The 22,947-nt window shown below is 44.7% G+C and overlaps 1 protein-coding gene across 1 annotated transcript in view; it reads right to left on the minus strand.

Annotated features, from left to right (window-relative positions):
- Positions 1-22,947, minus strand: part of LOC142485628 (chloride channel protein C-like) — a 169,613-nt gene that overhangs the window by 132,218 nt on the left and 14,448 nt on the right. The window contains exon 2 of the mRNA XM_075584477.1: positions 10,112-10,163. Coding sequence (XP_075440592.1) covers positions 10,112-10,163 — 52 coding nt within the window. The remainder of the gene's footprint in view (positions 1-10,111; positions 10,164-22,947) is intronic.

The raw sequence follows: 22,947 nt of genomic DNA on the forward strand, positions 1-22,947 counted from the left end.
AAGCTCATGGGTGCGCAAAGTTTTGACCCTCGCCCCCCTTCCTGCTCACCTCCCGACTCGCGCCCCCCTTCCTGCTCGGCTATTGCGTCAAATGACGTTGCGGGGTCATGTGACGTCACATGACCCCGCTGCGTCATTTGACACCGGTTACCATGGCGACACGTCGCCGAGAATCAGGTAGGATAAGCTGCAGAGGCCTCGCATGGTCCCCTTCATTTAAGTGCCTTGGGAGAGAGTGCGGGACCTCTGATCCGCCGCACCGCCCCCTGGAAATTTTCCTCACCCAGCCCCCACTCTGCGCACCCCTAGTAAAGCTGTCAATCACTACAGGAGCTTCCAAAGGCACGTCCCACAATGCCTTACAGCGTCTGACGCAAGACACTGTGGGGTGTGACTTTGGAAGCTCCTGTGGTGATTAACATGGAGGTGCAATTGGGGACAAGAGATGGGCGACATTTTTTGGCGGATTTGGATCAGCCTCGGATCGGCCTGTTCCTTTGGTCCATGGATTTCCGCGGATCAGTCTCAAACAAAGGGCGAACCGCCTTTTTCGGATTTTGTTTTCTATCACTGACAATCCACGTGGCGGATTAGTAATCCGCAGTCAGATTGTTAAAAATCTGCAGGAGGGAGAGAGCAGACTTTTAACACTAAATAATTGTATATCTCTTTTTTAATGTTTAATATTATCAAAAGCTTTGGGGGGGGGCATATGCTTTATCTAATGTTTTAGGTGTAAATGATCAATTTTACAAGTAATTATGACGCAATCATTAGTCAAACAGATCCATATAGGTAGCTAACATGCACGAAATCAACTAACCCATAGGAAAAGAAAACATTCATTTTCAAATGATATAAATCATTCAAATTGTTACTTTAATGGTAATTGAGTCTCTGGTGAAATTGATAAATTGTTGTTGTTTTTTTTTTTTGACCTATTACATATTGGAACCTACCCATTTATAATTTAGATTATTATTATTATTATTATTATTATTATGATTATTATTATTACATTTTAGCTTTATAGTAGGTTAGATTTAGGACATAAGGGGTCAGAATAGTCTTATTATTAAATAACACTGTAGTACTCTGAAATTGTTTTTCATTGTCTACTTGATTTATTAAATGGGCCGTACGGTGTCTTTCGGCATCAGGTGTCTTATGGAATAGCACCGCTTAGCAAATATGGGCCAGAATGTTATACATCCTATTATAATATATGTATCGTGTAAGTCCTTCTATAACCACTTCCTCAAAACACAAGCTAAGCCACATCAAGCTCAAAAGGTGAGAATTATATGGCACATTGAAGCTTAGAAATACATTTAAAATGTCTCTAAAAACATACATTTTATGGCAAAAAAAAATTGTGTCCCTTTATACACAGCCCTCTATGTGCAGTCATTCTGTTACTAAGGGCTTATTCAATGAGTTCCAAAGTGTTCATCACGATAGACCAAAAACCTTTGTACAATCAGGCGCTTCGGAGCATATTGAATAAGCCCCTAAGCAATTTACCAGGCTTTTCTTTACCAAACAATGTACCAATAATAATGGGAGAAGTGAAGTTTCACAATTTTTTCATTTTCTAGTCACCCTTTAATTAAAATCAGAAAAAGAAGCTACATGGATTTTTTTTCATTGTATCTCTGATGAATTTTGGTCAATTGTTTGTTGAAGAATAATTTATGTGCAAGTATTATTAGAAGTGTTGGGTTTATTTTAGTTCACTGAAAGCATAGCACTGCGGCAAAGGAAATAATTCAAACACATACTATGTTACTCAGCACACTAATTACTATTTAAAAAGAGTACAACATATTTACAGTAACCCTTCAAATTATTGTTTTGCATTCCCGATTCACATTTTCTCTTTTCTTAGTAATGTGTTACCAAAAACAGGAGTCAAGGAGATTTTGCTACATTACAAAAAAATCATTTTATGTTGCTACAGTATATCATGGTTACAATAAGCTACATTTACAATTGGCAGAGAAAAGGGTAACAAATTAAAGAAGAAGCTTTACAATAGTTAGGAAGAAGATCAAAATCTTGTGCCCAAGCAGTACATATGAATAAGTATGTAATATATACGATATTTTGCTACCCAGTATTGTACTCTGCTATTCTGTCTCTGTACATCTATCTGTACTCATTGTGCCATATTGCAGAGCAAGCTTTAACACATGGATAAGGTTCACATAGTATTGAGTTCCCAGGCCACTTAGTGGCATAATCCAACAAACCTAAAAGTCTTTATTTCATGGGACATACATGAAGAAGTACACTGTGAGGTTCGAAAGCTTGTACACTGTACAACTATTGTTGTTCCAATAAAAGGTATTTGTTTTCATTTGTTTTTTTCCTTTTTTTCACATAAAATAAGGGACCAATAGGGCTACAATTATTTTCTCTTTTTTTTTAACTTTCATGGGACAAGGAATTGTAATATTTTATGTAATCTTATTAATATAGTAACATTTTTACAAAGAGTCTATCTAGTATTTGTGCATATAATAGTGTTTATATACACTGTGGTTGTGGTGTTATATATTTGTTTCTCTCTGTATGGTAAACAGTAGTGGTGCAGTTTAAACCACAAATATTAACAAGACTTTTCATATTGTCACTGTTGTTATGTCATATACGTAGTGTATATAATGTTTACATCCATGGACTGTTGAATATGGGAAAGCCAATTACATTAAGGTGCCTAAGTATTCTTGACATTTCCTACAATAAGATTAGCATGAACTATTTGTAGCTTGGGTAGAATAATACGGATCCACAGAGATAATTAATTGTACAACAACAAAAAATAATTAGCATTTTTTCAATTACCACTGACAACTAATTAGACATCGTGAGACCTATTAATTAAAAGGCAGCGATGTTCCCTTGCAAAAAAAAGGGCAATGTTTGCTAGAATCTGTATTGTGCTGTATTCATTTAACAGTTCTCGCTTGTTCAAACCATTCAAAAATTAAATTTTAGGTAGCAATTTGGTCCCGGCTTTGCATATCAGGAGAGAAAGAGAGAATGCGTAATCTCGCTCTCTCCTCATACTGTACAATATACCACAAAACTACTTAACCGTTTCAGTTTGTGGTGAGAATCAAATAGTTCAAGTTATTGTGTAGTTTACATGTAAAATGCATATATAATACATATTTATGCATGTACAGTATTTGAATATATATATAACCCCCTCCTAAGGGATTACTTCCAGGTTGGTGTGTGCTGGGCCCCACCGTGTGTTTCCATAGGGATCCTGACATCACAAAGGAGCATGTAGGAAAGGAGGAAGGTTCTGGAAAATGACAGACCAAAGAGGGCTCCAGACAGAGGGTCCCCAGGTGTCAGCGGATTGGCTCTACTGGCAGATCCGTACAAGTATTCATCTCGGCCTGTGTTTGGAAATGGCAGTTCCCAAACAGGAAAGGGGTACTATCTTCAACTGCATAGAACCGGTCAGGATCGCATGATGCCCCTGCAACTGTTTACTTACCGGGATTCAGCCGTCTGTGTTGCGTCGCCATGGCAACGCGGCGTCAATAGACACCGCGGCACCATGTGACCTGACGTCACACGCCCACGCAGCGTCATCTGACGCGGCTGAAGGAAGGCAGGGGGGCGCGAGAGCCGGGGGCAGAGAGACAGGGGGGCGCAGCACAAAAAGTTTGCGCTCCCCTGCCATAAATGATCTAAAAATCTAAATCCTCAATGGAATGTTTAAAAGCACCCAAGAACGGAAAACATTTGAACTCAGAATGATAAGACTCTTTGACACCAAAACCAAAGGACTTAATGCGGACATGGGTTTTCTCACACCCTATCAAAATTGCTTGTAATTATCCTGCTTGCCTCTATTCTTATTCACACTTTCTCTCTCCCCCCCTGTATCCCTACCCCTCCCCACCTTTCTTTGACACCGTTCCCTGGCTTCAAACACATTTAACACCCTACCTTATCTACAGTAAATATCTGCTGGTTTTTTTTTCCCCTCTCTCTACACTGTTTTAGCCATTGAAACCTTTGTATATCAGTATTGCTTGACCTGAAGAAGAGAGGATAACTCTCGAAAGCTTCTCCTATGACATAAATTGTTAGTCCAATAAAAAAGGTATCACCTAATACTGAAGAACTCATTTATTCTGCACTATATATATATATATGTGTCACACTAAATACAAAAACAAACAAGCTGCCTCTGATATCCGCTCAAAACGGTATCGTATTGCTTATATATATATATATATATATATATATATATATATATATATATATATATATATATATATATATGGTCTCTCTGGCATACAAGGGAGTTGACATGGGTCCTATCCTACAATCCATAACATTAAAATAATATAACACCCCTTTATGCAATAGAGGTCATGCAACTCGCATGGCTAAAAAAGTTCATATGGCAAAAAAAGACAGTATAACAATATTGTTGATATATATATACATTCATATTCATTTTTATTAAATTGTATTTTTTCATGCTGCACTACGATCGGGCGCTTTCTTTTCTTGTTGTTCGCATATATATATATATATATATATATATATATATATATATATATATACACACAATATTGTTATACTGTCTTTTTTTGCCATATGAACTTTTTTAGCCATGCGAGTTGCATGACCTCTATTGCATAAAGGGGTGTTATATTATTTTAATGTTATGGATTGTAGGATAGGACCCATGTTAACTCCCTTGTATGCCAGAGAGACCAGCTACAATACGTAGTGATTGACCATATCTTGTTGGCCAAATTGATGAGTGAGGGGTTAAATAGGGTTGGTGCTGTTATTTTACATCATCCTGTTTTGAAATAATTATCAATATTGTCTCTGATTTACCAACTTTTAGTAAGTCCCAGTGATTATGTATGTAAAACTACATTGTAATAGGATACTGTATATTGATATATAACTTCACATTGATTTCAGAAACAGAGTGAATGCACCTTTGTTTCAGAATAGCTTTATGGGTCATTGTGACGGTGAAGGTGTCCCCAGGCCACCCAAATAAAGGCAGTCTGCCGGCTGGGGCACCCTGAGTCATAAGAGGTGGTTTTAAAGTGTCCAATGCTGGCTGCAGTCCTGAAAATGTATTATAAAATGTCTGAACTGCACCCGTGAAGCATAAGGGTCTTCTAAGGCCGCGTCCATGTTTAGTGCTTGCGGGCGGAGGCGCGCTGAGGCGCGCTTCCGCTCGGCACTGAGCCCCTACAGCCGCAATGAGAGCGGCTTTCGTAGGGGCTCGCCTATGCTTCCGCGCGCTTGCGGAAGCGTAGGTCTTAGGAAAATTTAACATTTTCCCGCTTGCCGGAGCGCAGGGCCGGTCACGTGAGCGGTTCGCTCAATGAGGGCGAACCAGCTCCGTGACGTCACTGGCCCGCCCCCCGACACGCCCCCAGACGGCGCGCGGACCAAGGCCAGGGAAAGCGGGTGCTCCGCGTGCCTCAGCAAGCAAGAAGGCACCCTGGACGCAGTCTAACATCGTGTTAGGGGTTAATTGGTTAAGTGCTCTTGTGGTTAGCGGTGAGCAGCGGCAATTGCAACACTGTCTCACTGGCTAACCACAAGACAAGCAGGGGAAAAGCCATAACCACAGAGTCAAGTGGATAATTAACTTGTGGTTAGATAAGTGGTTCCGAATTGTAACAATGTCAGCTGTGGTTAGCTCAGTCAATTAAGGTCAATTAGATAAGTACGTCTGCGGTTATCGATCTGGACCGGGATTGCTACATTGAGTTCCGGACCACAGACTGCAGACGGAGAAATGTTACACCACATCAAAGCCCTCACACAATTAACTCACTAACTGGGGTTAGGCGGGTTGTAGCTTTCTAATTTTTGATATGCAGAGGGCCAGAAAGGAATCAATTAGACTGATATGATTTTATTATTTGTAACTTGTGTATAAATGCATAAATGGGCATAGCCCTGGTTTGGGTATATTAAAAGTTATGTGAGCTGGGGAATGTACATGGCAGTCAGGAATGGCATCGGATACATTAAAGATTCACCCTGCTAATTTATGATCAGCCATTCCAGGGGTGACTCATGCATAACTGAGGGTCCGGGCTTCAGAGACACCCTGGGGAGGTATCGCCAGGATGTCTTCGGAGGGCCGGAGCATCAAAAGATATTGTCCTGGTGAAAGTAATGAATGCCGGGAAATATGTACAAACAGTGCCTAGCAGATGTTGGGGCACTCTGAAGGGGGTAGACATTCTGCCGCCAGGTAAGCTAAGCGGGTCAAGTGTGAAGTTAGCGCATGACTCCTGCCGTGATGCCCTTTGCCCGGCTGCAGGAACTATCGCCAAACATTGGTTGCCCATTGCCCAGATAGGCTTGTGAGAGTATTATAAGCCCATACAAGCCATCAGGTGAGTGTTCTTATTTCATCTGAAAGGATAGCGTACGGTACTAAAGACGTTTTTCATCATAACCAAAGATGTGTACCCCGCTCAGGATTTCATAAGATCTAAGGACTTGTTAACGAATTCTGCAAGGGCAGAACGAAATTATTTCATTTGGCAGAGATACAGGGACCGCAAGCTGCACCCTTAGCCAAAAGACTGTTTCGCATCTCCCGCTTGTGTATCAAGCCTGCTCCTGGGAATTGATACCTGGAGACCTGATTTTGTGGACTTTCGTTCTGGATGTATTTTATTCCGTTTTGCCCCGTTCCCGTAAGTATTTATTCGTGATATTTTTGTCATTCAAGCTGTGTGTGTTCTCATGTAAATAAATCACAATGTATTTTATCTCATGCTTTATTCAATCAAATGATCCAGATAGTAAAGTGTTAAAAAGCTTGGTCTCCCGTGACAATCATACAAGATTTTCTTCAGTTTGATACTAAAACTGGACCATATGCAACATAAATACATTCCCGTCCTTTAACCTCTACATGACAATTACATCATGGCATGTCCCTTGCAAAAGCTTTTGAGGAAGCATTAAGCATCACTGTTTAAATCCATATAAAAGTTTTTAAAAACCTACACATCAATGTAAACCAATATTATGGCCACACGCAGGGGACCTTCATCAACATAAAATGGGACAATCACATACTAAACTTCTTTCTTAAATACCATAGCATGTTCTATCACTGTAGTACCAGTAACAGTGATTACTTTACTACATCTGAGATGTTAATGTTTAAAAAAAATATGGTACTACGTCATAAAGAATAGGAAATTAAAAAAATTCAATGGGAAAAAAACTAAGTCTGTTTTCCTCTGTTGATGAAAAATAAAGGCCATATAAGTCCATATCAGTCATATCAGACAGTGTGAGAGCTTTATATTCACAAAAAACAACATCCAACTACACAAAGAACAGCTGATATAGCAATAAAACCACTATTTCTCTGACTAATGCATAAATACCTACCTACCCTGTGTACACACCATACATAGACACCTCATGCTCAACTGTTACATATTTTGTGCATGTATGCATAACCACACACACTCACTCACACAACCATACTGCAAGCACTCAAGTTCCCCTGAGTGGAAGATGCTATGGAGTGAGCCCTTAACCATTTAAATGTGGGAGGGGGTGAGCTTCAATTAGGTAGGAAGTTGCCACCCTCCAATCAGCCAAGACTAGCTGAACAACAATTGTAAAACATACTGGACACCTAACAGTGTCCAGTATGTATATGTGATCTGCCAGATTGGGAGATGGGAGTTGAACCGTTAACAAAGCTATGTGTGTCTTTTGTGTGTAGATACTCTTTTACTCTTTTGTTTATTTTCACTCCCTGATATATTTTAGGTTCTGTTGCCCTGGACGTGGGAATAATTGGTGATTTGTACGTTCACTGGGCGGAAAAAAATGCAGCTGTTCGTAGGTAGGGGAGGAATTTGGGTTTGCAAAGTAGAAGTTTTTTGGTGGGGCAGAAGTGGTTACCGGAGTTATGTTACCGGGGTTATGTTACCGGAGTTATTCGTGCTTGCCAGACATAGGATGCCCTAGCTGGTTTTGTTACTTCACATTGGGGGCAGTGAAATGGTTACGGTTAAATTGCTGGACTTAATCTATGCAATTAAGAGGGATTATGGGGAGATACAGTTTGGGCGGGTTTTTTTATGGGTGATTTCGTCTAGCATAGTGCATAGGAACATATGGAGGGGAGCCCAGCTGGCCCGGGTAGTTGAGAGTACTAGGAAGAACATTAATAAGGCAAAGGAAAGGTTTTTTTGCAACCGGGGGGCTGAATGGTTTGTCATCCTGATTTTGACTCTGTTAATGATGGATTGTTTTGGCCGGATGGGGAATATCTGTCCGACATCGGCCTGGATTTATTCGATGTTACCGTTCAGGATGGGCTCGGTTTTAGCTTTTATTGGCAAGTGGTCAGAGCTCATTGTGCTTTGGATTTCTGGGGCCAATTCTTGCAGCTGACAGAGTCATTTATGCAGCTGGGTCTGTGAATGCCGGGCTTGTTGGGTTTTGAGGGTCATGGTTAAGTACCATTGGCCTTACCTGTGGGTGGAGCACTCTAGCAGGGTTGGCACTTATTAGGTTCTGTTGTTCTATTCAATAAAAACTGTGGCGTTTGAGCCTCCAGTCCTTTTGTGTGTATGTATATTACATGTATTTGTAATACACAGGAGAGTCTGGTTTAAATTCTGGGGTAACCTTCTTGTGACCTTGGTCAAAAATAGATTGTAAGCTCCACTACAGGGCAGGAACTTGCGCCTAAAAAAATGATATGCACCACATTGCGTACACTGTCAGTGCTATATAAGAGAGAGAGAAAAAAAACTAATATTATTGAGCAGAAGCATCCTGTTTAGACTTGCTTCTAGGAATGTAGTTAACCAGGTTCTCTAACATGTAAGATTTCCGGTTTATGCCTTCTTTGAGTAATTTACAGGAATAGATTTGCACTGAGCAGATCCCAGATGGTAAGGTTTAAATAATAAAATATGTAATTCACAGTGCTTCTATAAGAACATTGCTATAAAGCAGCTACTAATCGTCAGCTTACCTTTAGAGATAAACTTATAGTGGGCGTACAATCTGCCATGTTTGGGTGACTACAAGCCACAGTTCCACTAAATCAGTATCAAATATTTTTCTTTACAAATTGTCCTTACTTTGTACTTTTTATTACAACCACATACTTAAGATTATTCAGTAACTTCTTAACCTTTATAGTGCTCTATTGATGTACAGTACCTGGTACTGATGACTAGCACATACGGGGCTCTTGTGACGTTCTAGGTATGTCATGCCTATTTTGCTCATTTTTTCCGGGCGTGTGCCTTGTGCACTCCAGTGGAGCACTAAATGCAATCAAAATGGAGGTCAACCCACTTCTATTTTCGTCATCAGTGGGCTGGCCATGGCCATGTGATTCCTATCACAGTGATCAAATGGTCAATATTCCGGGAGCTCTGACCAAAAAAGTTGTTATGTTGATTTTGATATCGATCAACAACATTTTTGCCGAGCTTTTAAAAATGGCCAATTTGAGAGTCTTTTTAATTGCTTTTTTTGGGAGAAGGAGTGGCTCAGTGAGTAAAGACACTGACTGACACTGAGATTGCTGCAGAGGAGCCTGGTTCAATTCCCGGTGTCGGCTCCTTGTGACCTTGGGCAAGTCACTCTGTGCCTCAGGCTCCAAAAACATAGATTGTAAGCTCTATGGGGCAGGGACCTGTGCCTGCAAAATGTCTCTGTAAAGCACTGCGTACAATTAGCAGTGCTATACAAGAACATGCTATTATTATTATTATTAACTAAACAATTTTTGGAATTGCTGCAGCTTGTTTTCCTTGGTCCCAGCCGTTATGAGTCCATTACTGGCCCATAACAATAGCTATATTTGCTGTATATTTCACAATACAGTATTTGTTTGTTGCACTATTCCCACTAAAATCACCAAGCATACATTTTCAAAGTGATGATGTATACCTTAGATTATGAAACAATTGTTAAAAATATATCCAAAATATTTACATGGCTTTTGTTCCCATTCCACTGTGTGATGTCTGCACCTTTAAAAAGGAATGTTTAAGATGATGTCATATCTTGTATAATGTTGTACACTACTTACTGGATTGTCGGATGGGGGTCTTCAATTCGTCTATATCCAGAGTTCCAGCGCACTAAAGGAAAACACAGAAACAGTATGCTCAGAAACCTTGTGTACTGTATACTGTACAGTACTGTATGTTTTACTGGAAACACATTATAAACATACTGCTGTATAGCAACATTCTATAAGAGGTGGCAAATCTGCAGAATGTTTATTTATTTAAAAAAAAACTTAACCAGAACAACTAATGCATAGTTCTTGATGTTTATATGGAATTCAAGTAATTCGGAGTCCATTTTGTCTGTTAGAATCCATTTTGTTTCCCCGGACTCTATTCTGTAATACTAGTTTGTGAAACTAATTGCGGGATGTCAGAAATACACAGTAAGGTAAAAATGTTATTGTTAGGGAACATAAGTTGGCACATATAACATCTCATGTATCCAAAGTTTAGATAAGAATATGGGCAGTACGCCCAGGCTTTTGTTTTGTTTTTATTCTTTTTTTTTATAATACACAGCTTTCGGGTTTTTGATCTTATTACTGCCTAATAGTCCACGCATAGGTTAATTTAGTAGCTAGGAAATAACTATATGAATCCCGTTTGAGTATAGATGTGTCAGAACAGAAATACATAGCCCAAGTTTGTTCTCCATCTTTAACCTGTCCTTGTCTACATTTGCTTGTAGCTTATTGTAACTGCCTCTAGGAAGAATAAATATTTGGAACTTCAAGAACCCTGTGTCGGACTAATATATTGGGACAAAGAATCTGTATTTTCATATACTTGGAATGTTTATTTTCAATGGCGAGCCACAATCGAATCTGAGAATCCCTGTACTTACGACGGGGGAGTAGAGGGTATGTCCAGGGTCTTAGGGGTCTGTCTCGAAACTCTTTTCTCAACAAAGAGAAGAAGTAGATTCAGTGATTATACAGACTTTTCAAGACTGCTCTCTGGATAATTATTAAGACTGACACTCGAGAGGTGTTCTGGACTGCAGTTTCCGTAAGGAAGTAAGGAAGAACTGAGGCTGTGGAAGAAACTTAAAGGGACCCAGAGTGAGATGCTCCTAAGTTCAAAACGCTAAGCAAGAGCTTTTGTGGAGGGGTCCTACTTATTTTGCAAGGCACCTGACCGGGGATATTCACAAGAGCTCAAGTGTTTTCCTCTGGACGGTCCTATTATAAAAGCATCAGAGTACATTAGAGTAGTAACCTGATATTATTCGCTGTAATAGTTTGTAGGGTTTTAACGTACAGTAACATGGATTTTATCAAGGTACAGGCAAATATTTGTAAGGTTTTTCTGGTCCCACCCAACGATTCAGGGTGTGTGGATATCTGGGGTTCCTTATTGGTGCAGGTTATCAATCTTTTTAAAGGAATTTATGACAAGAAATAAGGATACAAGGAAATTTCAGCTCTTGCCCAAAATGGTATTAATTAATCTACGAGCAAGAGATGATATCTTCCAAATGTCAGGATAATTTGCATAAAAAATGCTATACTGACCCTAACTGTGACAAATTCTCAGGTTTATGTTATCAGAATCAGTACCTGCAGGATTCATTAGAGATATGCTCTAGCATCCCCAAAACCGTATCTGGTATCCATAAGATACGTATTGTGGGCAATGCAGAGGTTAATGCAGAGGTTAATGCAGAGGTTAATGCAGAGGGGATTGCAGAGGTGAAGGCAGAGGGTACTACAGTGATGAGGAAACTGATGATGCTTCTATATCAGATACTCAACCTAATGTGAAGGAAATTTGGGACGATTTAAAGACATTAATTAGAGAATTGAAAGACGTGAGAGTGAGAGGTGGGGAATGAAATCAGATCCCTCCTGAGTGTCCCGATTGTGATGACACAGTTTATAATCTAATAGAGCTAAATGAAAAAGCGCCTGATGAGATACTATTTCCCCCTACCCTGGTGGGATGGCAATTTTCCACTTCCACTCCAAGGAGAGGAGCAGCCCCTAATCGTAAAACAAATGTAAGGGAACAGCTCTCCACTGTAAAGAGGGGCGTTTCCCTTCTTCGCACAACTGATTTGAAAGAAAAACAGATGCTAATGAAATCAGTACAGTCTATGACCACGTATGATGTTACAACAGATCCATTTCAAAATATGGAAGTGTTTGAAAGTTGGGTGTGAAGGTTTGAAATTAATTATAAAGTAGTATGCCAATCACTAATTTTATGGCTACCGCCACATATAAGCAATAACATGGAAGAGGTGACTTGACCCCTTGATGGCATGTCCCATACTTATATGACACAGGGACATAGACTAAGAATAGTATTCACAGCAGTAACAGGTGTGCCCCAGCTGGGACACGCAGCTCTGGACTCTTTCCCAATCTCTCTGCAAGATGATTTAGAAGCTGGTGTTACCAGCTCGGGAAATGCTCGAAGATTAAATATGGGAAAGGAACAACAAAGGCTGTCTAAGGAGGATAACAAACAATGTATCATGGAGTTCCTGCAAATAGTGCTGGAGTTTGATGAAGGTACAAGGGTTATGGCTGCGGGAGCATCAGATATATCAACAGCTGCCAACATTTTAGTGACTGCAGGATTACTTTAAAAGGGAAGTGCAGTTACAAAACAATAGTTGTTTGCCTATGGGGAACAGGCGCAACGGGATTCGTATGACCAAGACTATAGGGGAAGGGGACGTGGCCAGTGGCAGGGGACCTGGCAGGGGAGGAGAACATAGCCAGGGAGGATCACAACCCCCCCATCCCCACTGCCCCGGACATCTGTTACCTATTATTATTACAACAAGCCTGGTCATATGAAAAGCGATTGCAGACTAAGGATGCGGGAGTTAGAAGGAGGTGATCCTGAGGCCCCACTGCACCCAGTCAAGGTAACGAGATTGCGTTTTATTCGCAGCAGAATAGAGGGATATGCCCAACAGCTCACCTCCCTCTTCCCCCCCGCACCCCACCCCTCCTAATTCCAAGGTCCTTATGGCCCGGCCACACAGGCATTAGCAGCCATGGTAGAAAGTGATGGGACATACTGTATGGCTCCAATTCCAATTTCGGAGATATGCAAGGAGGATAGCATAGAGGTGTGTTCCTCCTACCACTCTGTCATAACTCGCTAAGACAAAGATTATTTTTCAAGCAAAGAAAAGCTTTTATTAAATTTATACATTCTCCAAATCTATGTGTAAAGAATTATCAAGGCATAAATTACAGGTTAATAATGAATTACAGGCATACCCTGGTTTAAGGACACTCACTTTAAGTACACTCGCGTGTAAGGACATATTTTCAATAGCACCACAACGTTCGTTTCGCGAGTACGGACGTCGTAGTAGTGACGCGCTGATTCCCCTCGCCCAATAGACAAATGGCAGCTCACGCAAGTGCCTGGCAGCACGTCCTGAACAGCAATCCTTGCTCCCTACTTGTACCGAAGCATCAATAACTGGAAAAAAGGTAGTGCTTCACTTTAAGAACACTTGCGCTTTATATACATGCTCTGGACCCATTGCTACGTTAATGCGGGGTATGCCTGTGTAACGGGTATTCCACCCCACCCAATCTCATATGTAGTGTGGGTGAGTAGAACATGTGGTGTTACCGGTGTGGTGCGTATACCTGCAGGCTCACAGGAAGTCTGAGCCTACGCTAGTGAGAGCCTGGGGTGAATCCTCTGGAACGAATCTTCTTTCAGCGCCTCCACCTGTGTAGGATTCTATGGAAGTGTAGAATGACCCTACATAGGAACCCAATCAGAAACCACACACACAGTGATTATATAACTAAGGACTTTACTAACGAATAATAATGATAACCTGTGTCTCTCTCACGGTGAGACACTAACAGTGACGTCTCGCAGGACGATTCCCAAACACTAGGTGATCCCACCCAGTGTCCCAAGAACCCCACCCAATGTCCCGTACTCCTACAGAGATAGTCAATGGGTGACTGCGCAGTCACTAAGAACCTCTAGGCCTGTTGGTGCACATGTGATGGTATAATACCTGCCGAGCACTCCGGTGCTCGGGTCAGCAACAAACTTCTCAAAGGGTCAGACGTGTGATGAGTCCGTCTGATCCTCCAACCGAACTCCTTGCACGTGCGGACCACTAGGGCGGTCCCACTCTGGAATCGTCTCTGTGGACCCCAACGTGGGTCCAACCGCTTCCACAGGAACAGCAGCAGCCGCTGTGTCCCTATCTATATAAATGGTACTAACGTGACAGGAACCCTAACTTAGGGCCTGTCCCTGTAGTACAGCAACCTGTAGTGGCTTGGGGAACTCCTAGGGCCTGCAGGGGTAATGACCTGTCCCACTCCCCCAACTACCCAAGTCCCTTCGGTAAGTGATCTGGAATGGACTAGAGTACTCTTCCATGCAGTACTTGGGCGTCTACCTACTGTTGGCTAGCCTAGTGCAGATCCTCTCCAGAATTCCTGACCTCGTTAACAGGCTATCCCTTCAGGCATCCTACCCCTAGCGCTACCTCAAGGTGACTAGAACAGCTATAGCCCTTCTCCAGACCCACTACTCTCTGACTAGTCCCAGTGCCTACCGCAGCAAGCTGTAACTCACTGGAGGCTGCAGCCAACGTGCTGCGCAACAAGGTGCCTGCCTATCAGACCTCACAGCACTGCTCGCTGTGACCCTGACAATGCAGCACTCTAACAACACTAAGGGCAGCGTCCCTATCTTGGGCCTCCCTCAGTACTTAACCCACTACGCTAGCGGGGGGTTGGGGCCTACCTGGGGTGTGGGTACCTATGGGGTGCAGGAGCTGCTCTCACTCCCCGCACCCTTCTTCCCTCACAGCTCCCTAGCTCCAACTCTCTATCACCTTCCTCAACAGTTACCCACCCAACTAGTGGGGAGTTGGGGTCTACCTGGAGTGTAGGTACCTATATGGGGCAGAAGCTGCACTCGCTCCCTACACCCTTCTTCCCTAACAGCTCCCTGACTCCAACTCTCTAACTGCAGACTTCCTTCTCTCAGCTCCCACTAATGTAAGTGGCAGGGTCCCTAACCTGAGGGCTGCCCCTGGCAACACTCACCTTACTGGGGAGCTAAGCTATCCTGGACCAAGGGGGTGCTGGCCTAATACAGGGGAGTCCCTCTCTCCTGTACCCTACCTCCTTCCTTCACAGGGTCCCTCCGCTGACTGACTAGCGTGGTGCAAGCCCGCGAAATGTATCCTTTCCTCCAGGGCAGTCCTGCAGCCCTATTGGCTCCTATGAAGCACCTGATGTGCTTGGCCCTAAGCCTCATGGGAATTGTAGTCCCGTGGAGGCTGTACTTACATTGGGGCCGCGTGCGCGCCTTTCCTGCACTTACACTAACCCCTAATGGCCGCCACAACCTCTCACTATCTATCCCTACTCTCGCGCGACTCTCCTGCGCCTTCCCTGCCCTCACGCAACTGTTCCCTGCCCTCGCGCGATCTTCTGCGCATGCGCGACTATCTCGGCCTACTCCTACACTCGCGCGATCACCGCGCATGCGCGAGTGGTTGCGTATTGGCGGCGCTCTCCTCGCCGGCCGCCGGGACCTTAGAGACGCGACCGCGGCCTTAGCAACGGCCCGATCGCGTCCCCGGCAACCGGCCTGCTCGCGGAGACAGCGCACCGCTCCCTGCAACGGCCCCCACCCTTGGGATGGCCGTCGGGTCTGCCGCTGGCCTCCGGCAGTACCCGGCATCGCTTGTGCCCACGGAGGCTCCCGAGGGGGTCGCAGGGGGCAAAGGGTGACCTGGCTACACTCTCCCCCTGGTGAAACACCCAACGCCCTCGCTTGGGGAACGACATAACAGGGCACAATTTCACACACTGACAATTGGCATGGCATACCCCGTACACTTAACAGATCGGCTTTAACCTCACCAACACATGTCACATCACACCCCATAATTCCCGAGGCTAGCTGAGACCATTTGTGGGGTGCCCCTAACTGATCATGTGGGGGTACCTCACTTTTGCGTCCGTGAGCCTCTCCCAGAAAATTCTCTTGAAGAGCACACTCTGGGGTGACAGTCACTGGTTCAGTACTACTTCCTCCCCCTGGTGGAAGGAATAGCACAGTGTCTTTCAACCCGGTCTTTACCTGGTCATCCACGCCTTGGAAACAGCAGGCCAGGCGGCCAAGACCTTTCCCACGGTCCACTACTTGGCGGATGGGCCGCTTCTCTTTCAGCAAAGTCTCTGTTTCACCTGGCAGGGGGTAAAGGGTAGATACCTTACCACTGCGGTGATTCACGGTGTCCAACAGGTCCTCGGGGACGCTGTCAGTTCCCACCTTGGTGGTATCGGAACCTGTCCCCAGCTCTTCTGGGACAGTCCACTCACTGACTCGAACTTCGGGAGCGTTGGATCCCAGTCCTGGGACCACTTGTGTCGGAGCACACGGGCTCACACTCCGCTCAGAAGCCGCAACTCTGGCCTTCTTCACGGCCACCTCCATCGGAGCCTGTGGGGGGCAAGGGGGTTCCTTACCACTCGGCTGGCTTGCGATGGGTTTCTCTTCTTCTGGCACGATAGGCAGTGGGCACTGGTCCACTCGCACCACTGGACAGCTATCTTCTAATGAGGACACCTCCGCCAGGACGCGATGCAGAGGGGAGCCCTTCGCCCGGGCGACCAGACTTAAGGAGCCATCGTGCTCCGCGGTCACCTGGAGGCTCACCCCCAACACCCCTGGGGCAGTCGACTCACCCTTGTCGTCGGTAGGTACTGGTCCCAAGCCTAGGACCGATGGTACCTCTGTAGTAGTTCTGACTGACCATCGAAGGGCACACGGGCCCACAGCAGGGTCCGCAACATCGGAATACACCTCTTCAGAGATCAAACAGTCTAGCACGGCGTCAACGTATGGTTGCAGATTACAGTGTTTGCTCCCCCTGGTGGAATCTGTAGGAAGGGCACTTTCTACAAGTGAGTAGTTCTGGCTCTGCTCTGAGTCACTCACATCACTGGGGAGGGGCTCTGATTTTCGCGCCAATCCCGGACAGATTGTTGCAACATCTTGCTGTGCAGGTTGGCAGTCAGCAGCACGTGCGCTCTCCTGATTTGGCGGGAAACGCCATCCTGCTTGGTCTGCGTAGACTAGGGGGTACCCTTCTGAGGGGCCCCCGGGCATGAACAGTGCGGACGGTGCCTTTGCCAGGCATATATTCTCAGTGTGGGTTACTACAAAAAGAATGGTCTTCCATGTGGACGTGGGATCTTGCTCCTCATCTAAGACACATGTCCATGGCCACTCAGGAATTTTACACATATACTCCCGAACCTTCATTTTGGGTATAGTTACGGGAATGCCTCCTACCGCCACTACCTGTCCAGGGTCTAGGTATTGCCTCAAAGCCCAGGCCAGGACCTCGTCTCCGGACTTCACAAACATGGTGACAAAAATAGGGACGGGACAATTTGGAAAAAATGGACAGGGCACCCCAGGTGTATCTCAGCAGCGCCTCCAAATGTAACGGGTATTCCACCCCACCCAATCTCATATGTAGTGTGGGTGAGTAGAACATGTGGTGTTACCGGTGTGGTGCGTATACCTGCAGGCTCACAGGAAGTCTGAGCCTCCGCTAGTGAGAGCCTGGGGTGAATCCTCTGGAACGAATCTTCTTTCAGCGCCTCCACCTGTGTAGGATTCTATGGAAGTGTAGAATGACCCTACATAGGAACCCAATCAGAAACCACACACACAGTGATTATATAACTAAGGACTTTACTAACGAATAATAATGATAACCTGTGTCTCTCTCACGGTGAGACACTAACAGTGACGTCTCGCAGGACGATTCCCAAACACTAGGTGATCCCACCCAGTGTCCCAAGAACCCCACCCAATGTCCCGTACTCCTACAGAGATAGTCAATGGGTGACTGCGCAGTCACTAAGAACCTCTAGGCCTGTTGGTGCACATGTGATGGTATAATACCTGCCGAGCACTCCGGTGCTCGGGTCAGCAACAAACTTCTCAAAGGGTCAGACGTGTGATGAGTCCGTCTGATCCTCCAACCGAACTCCTTGCACGTGCGGACCACTAGGGCGGTCCCACTCTGGAATCGTCTCTGTGGACCCCAACGTGGGTCCAACCGCTTCCACAGGAACAGCAGCAGCCGCTGTGTCCCTATCTATATAAATGGTACTAACGTGACAGGAACCCTAACTTAGGGCCTGTCCCTGTAGTACAGCAACCTGTAGTGGCTTGGGGAACTCCTAGGGCCTGCAGGGGTAATGACCTGTCCCACTCCCCCAACTACCCAAGTCCCTTCGGTAAGTGATCTGGAATGGACTAGAGTACTCTTCCATGCAGTACTTGGGCGTCTACCTACTGTTGGCTAGCCTAGTGCAGATCCTCTCCAGAATTCCTGACCTCGTTAACAGGCTATCCCTTCAGGCATCCTACCCCTAGCGCTACCTCAAGGTGACTAGAACAGCTATAGCCCTTCTCCAGACCCACTACTCTCTGACTAGTCCCAGTGCCTACCGCAGCAAGCTGTAACTCACTGGAGGCTGCAGCCAACGTGCTGCGCAACAAGGTGCCTGCCTATCAGACCTCACAGCACTGCTCGCTGTGACCCTGACAATGCAGCACTCTAACAACACTAAGGGCAGCGTCCCTATCTTGGGCCTCCCTCAGTACTTAACCCACTACGCTAGCGGGGGGTTGGGGCCTACCTGGGGTGTGGGTACCTATGGGGTGCAGGAGCTGCTCTCACTCCCCGCACCCTTCTTCCCTCACAGCTCCCTAGCTCCAACTCTCTATCACCTTCCTCAACAGTTACCCACCCAACTAGTGGGGAGTTGGGGTCTACCTGGAGTGTAGGTACCTATATGGGGCAGAAGCTGCACTCGCTCCCTACACCCTTCTTCCCTAACAGCTCCCTGACTCCAACTCTCTAACTGCAGACTTCCTTCTCTCAGCTCCCACTAATGTAAGTGGCAGGGTCCCTAACCTGAGGGCTGCCCCTGGCAACACTCACCTTACTGGGGAGCTAAGCTATCCTGGACCAAGGGGGTGCTGGCCTAATACAGGGGAGTCCCTCTCTCCTGTACCCTACCTCCTTCCTTCACAGGGTCCCTCCGCTGACTGACTAGCGTGGTGCAAGCCCGCAAAATGTATCCTTTCCTCCAGGGCAGTCCTGCAGCCCTATTGGCTCCTATGAAGCACCTGATGTGCTTGGCCCTAAGCCTCATGGGAATTGTAGTCCCGTGGAGGCTGTACTTACATTGGGGCCGCGTGCGCGCCTTTCCTGCACCTACACTAACCCCTAATGGCCGCCACAACCTCTCACTATCTATCCCTACTCTCGCGCGACTCTCCTGCGCCTTCCCTGCCCTCACGCAACTGTTCCCTGCCCTCGCGCGATCTTCTGCGCATGCGCGACTATCTCGGCCTACTCCTACACTCGCGCGATCACCGCGCATGCGCGAGTGGTTGCGTATTGGCGGCGCTCTCCTCGCCGGCCGCCGGGACCTTAGAGACGCGACCGCGGCCTTAGCAACGGCCCGATCGCGTCCCCGGCAACCGGCCTGCTCGCGGAGACAGCGCACCACTCCCTGCAACGGCCCCCACCCTTGGGATGGCCGTCGGGTCTGCCGCTGGCCTCCGGCAGTACCCGGCATCGCTTGTGCCCACGGAGGCTCCCGAGGGGGTCGCAGGGGGCAAAGGGTGACCTGGCTACACCTGTATAGAGCAATTTATATTGAATCACAGCTCTTTTCTGTTTTGCCTACAAACATCATGAAGTATAAACCCAACTCCCAGAAATTCAGAAAAAAATTGGTTAAAATTCAAAAGATTACCTTGCACCCAATCCCTAACTGTACTAATACAATCACTTACAGGAGTGCTGGTATCCCATCTGCTGTTACTAAAATTCAAAAGATGTAGAATTAATGCGTCATTTTTTATGCATTTTATGCATTATAAAGTATTAAGACTTTTTTTATGAAGTAATAATGTTTGTTTTTGTGAGTGATGTAGTGGGATCCTTTCCCACATTCTCAACTGAGATGTAAATTATAAGCGTGTTATTTTTTTTTTGCTTATGATCACATTTAATTATTTGGTTAATATCAGGACAGGTGAAAGGAGTATCAAATCAAAGATATGCTCACTGGTTAGCTACATTACAAGACAAATGTCTGCGTGCGGAGCACAAGGCAAAATACATTTTGCCTCAGCTAATGCAGGATGAGGGAACAGCTTATATTTGTACTGAGATGGTGGCAAAGGAAAAAAGCTTCCCGTTACAGGGCTACGAACTGTGGCAGGAACCTGAAGTTTCTATAGACAGAGTCAGATTTGGCGATGAAGGTAACTTTTGGTCAGTTTTTTGTAATCTACATCCCAGCTGTTCCAAAATAATTTTTGTTTAAATTTCCAGCCTCCTCAGCATGAAGAGCAGAACTAGAAGCTGTAAAAAGGCGTTATACAAAATGTTGTAGGGAATGTAAGCATTTATAATGATAACTCTTACATAATAACATCTCTGACCGATTACCCTGCCAGTGTGGGCTGAAATAGGTAAGGTAGAGGCTGCTAACAAATCACTGCAGCACCGTGGGATCATTTACGCAGCTTTGGAAAGAAGGGGAGAGCACACCCGGATGAGTGGCCCTCCTAAAAGTAAAAGCATACCAGCCACTGAGCGACGACCCCATAGTTATAGGGAACACAGAAACAGCTGTATTGGCTAACAAAGCAGATTACAGGGGACAAGAGTTGTATACGGTAGATCAGACACTTGAGGTTAGCGCCTTATCTATGACAGATGCAACTATCACAGACGCATCATATGCTGAGAAGCCGCTTGGGGAACCTCAGTTGAAGTCACTTGCAGAAAAAGACCCCTTGCCAGAGGGGGTGTCTAGACAGAATGGTATTGTGGGTATCTTGAGAGAAGCCCCATTTTTACAACTCTTGCCTACACATCTAGAGCAGCGTCTGGTAAAGTACAATCATGAGATTTTGGGACACATGCTGTACTGTAGGTACCGATATACTGAAAAAGGTGATACACAGTAAATACTATAGTCCCACTCTCAATGCTACCTGTGAGAAGATAGTAAATGAGTGTCTTGCCTGTGCACAGATAAACCCAGGACGAAGGCCAAACATTTTTGCTAAAGAGGTTGCCCATATCTGATGGACTCTGGACATGAATACAGATTGATTTTATATGACCCCTACCAAAAGCCAAGGTTGGGTATACCTACAATATGGATTAGTGGTGGTAGATGTGTTTTGCAAATGGCCAAAAGGTAATACCTCTGAGTATCCGCACTGTGCTCTCAACAGCCAGGGCCCTTTGGACACATGTCTTTAGTCATTAGGGTTTTCCAAAAGGGATTGAAAGTGATAATGGCCTCCCTTCAAAGGACAGGTTATGAAAACAATGTGTGGACTTTTAGGGATTCAACAGAGATTTCATGTCCCTTATCCACAGTCTGCAGGCGTTGTGGAAAGAATATGTAGAGAAAACTACGGCGCTCCCCTTCAACACTTAAAAATTCAAACAAACATAGGAGCCTAAAACAAAGAAATAATATACTGGCCCTTCAAATTGCAGCTCAACCATGAGGAGATCCTTCCTTGACCTCCACCAATTCCTTATTCTTGTAGTAATGGTGAGCGCATAAGAGAAAAAGGAGATAAACACGTATCTCCTTTTTCTCTTATGCGCTCACCATTGTGGAAAGAATGAATCACACATGGACAGAATTGGCCTACGGTACACACATACCTTCAGTTCTGATGAGTATTAGGGCTAGAGACTCAGAAGCCACTAAATTCACTCCATATGAACTCATAACAAGGAGAACGATGCCTATTTATTTCTCTAATGAACAAGCCCTGTCAGGATTCCGAAAAACTGCAATCACATGTAACACCCTTCGGATGCCTGGAAGAGGCTCCAATTTGGACCCCCAGAACTCTCTCCTTCCCCTGTGTGCATATATTTTTCATATCCATAGTATCAGAGACTCTTTGGAGCAAATGTTGGACTACCAGGAGAAGCTATACCATAGGACCAAGAACCACTTCTTCTAAAGATGAAAGGACCACTCTGTGAGCTGGAACCAAAGATGCAAGACCAGACTGGAAGCCTAACAAAAAAAACACCATGGTTCAAGCAAAAATGTGGACTGCAATACCAACCAGTATCAGGCAAGGGGCACCCTCCGATACCACACAGACAATGTTCCCTCTTTAATGATAATGACAGATATAATGGACTTAAGACTTATGTGGTTTTCCACTGTTTTATGTATACTCACATGGCACCCAATAGCAAGTACCAGGGTTGATGGAACATGCTTGGAAATAGCAGTGCCTGTTAAAATGAATTAAATGTTTCTCGGTCCTCAGGTACTAGGGGAAGTTTGGGAAAGTGAATTCTTCAATGTGTCATTATCTGTAGTATGGAACAAGGGAGATCATATAAATATACTGTTCTACTGTGTATATCAGGAAGGATTTACCTTGTATCATAATGGTATAATGGTATCCCAGGAAAATCTTCTGTTAAGACTCTGCTAAGAAGTGTCATTAGGCTAATTCTAAGGTTAATTTCATTATTGTTACGTGAGAGAGAGAGAAAAAAACAAAGGTTTGTTTCAATCACAGTACAACTACTTTTCTATTGGCAGAAGAGCTTACACTCTATCATGGCCACTGTTACAAAATGTACAAGTGGAAAGTTAAACAACAGATAGCAATGTTAGCCGAGAGGAGACGATCAACGTGAATGTTTTGGTTTTATCAGTCACAGAGCAGACACAATTAAAAACAATTAATTGGTGTCTAAAATAATCAACTCTATATGTACAAATCTACAAAAGTA

The sequence above is a fragment of the Ascaphus truei genome, chromosome 2 (assembly GCF_040206685.1).
Source record: "Ascaphus truei isolate aAscTru1 chromosome 2, aAscTru1.hap1, whole genome shotgun sequence".
NCBI classification, from domain to species: Eukaryota; Metazoa; Chordata; class Amphibia; order Anura; family Ascaphidae; genus Ascaphus; species Ascaphus truei.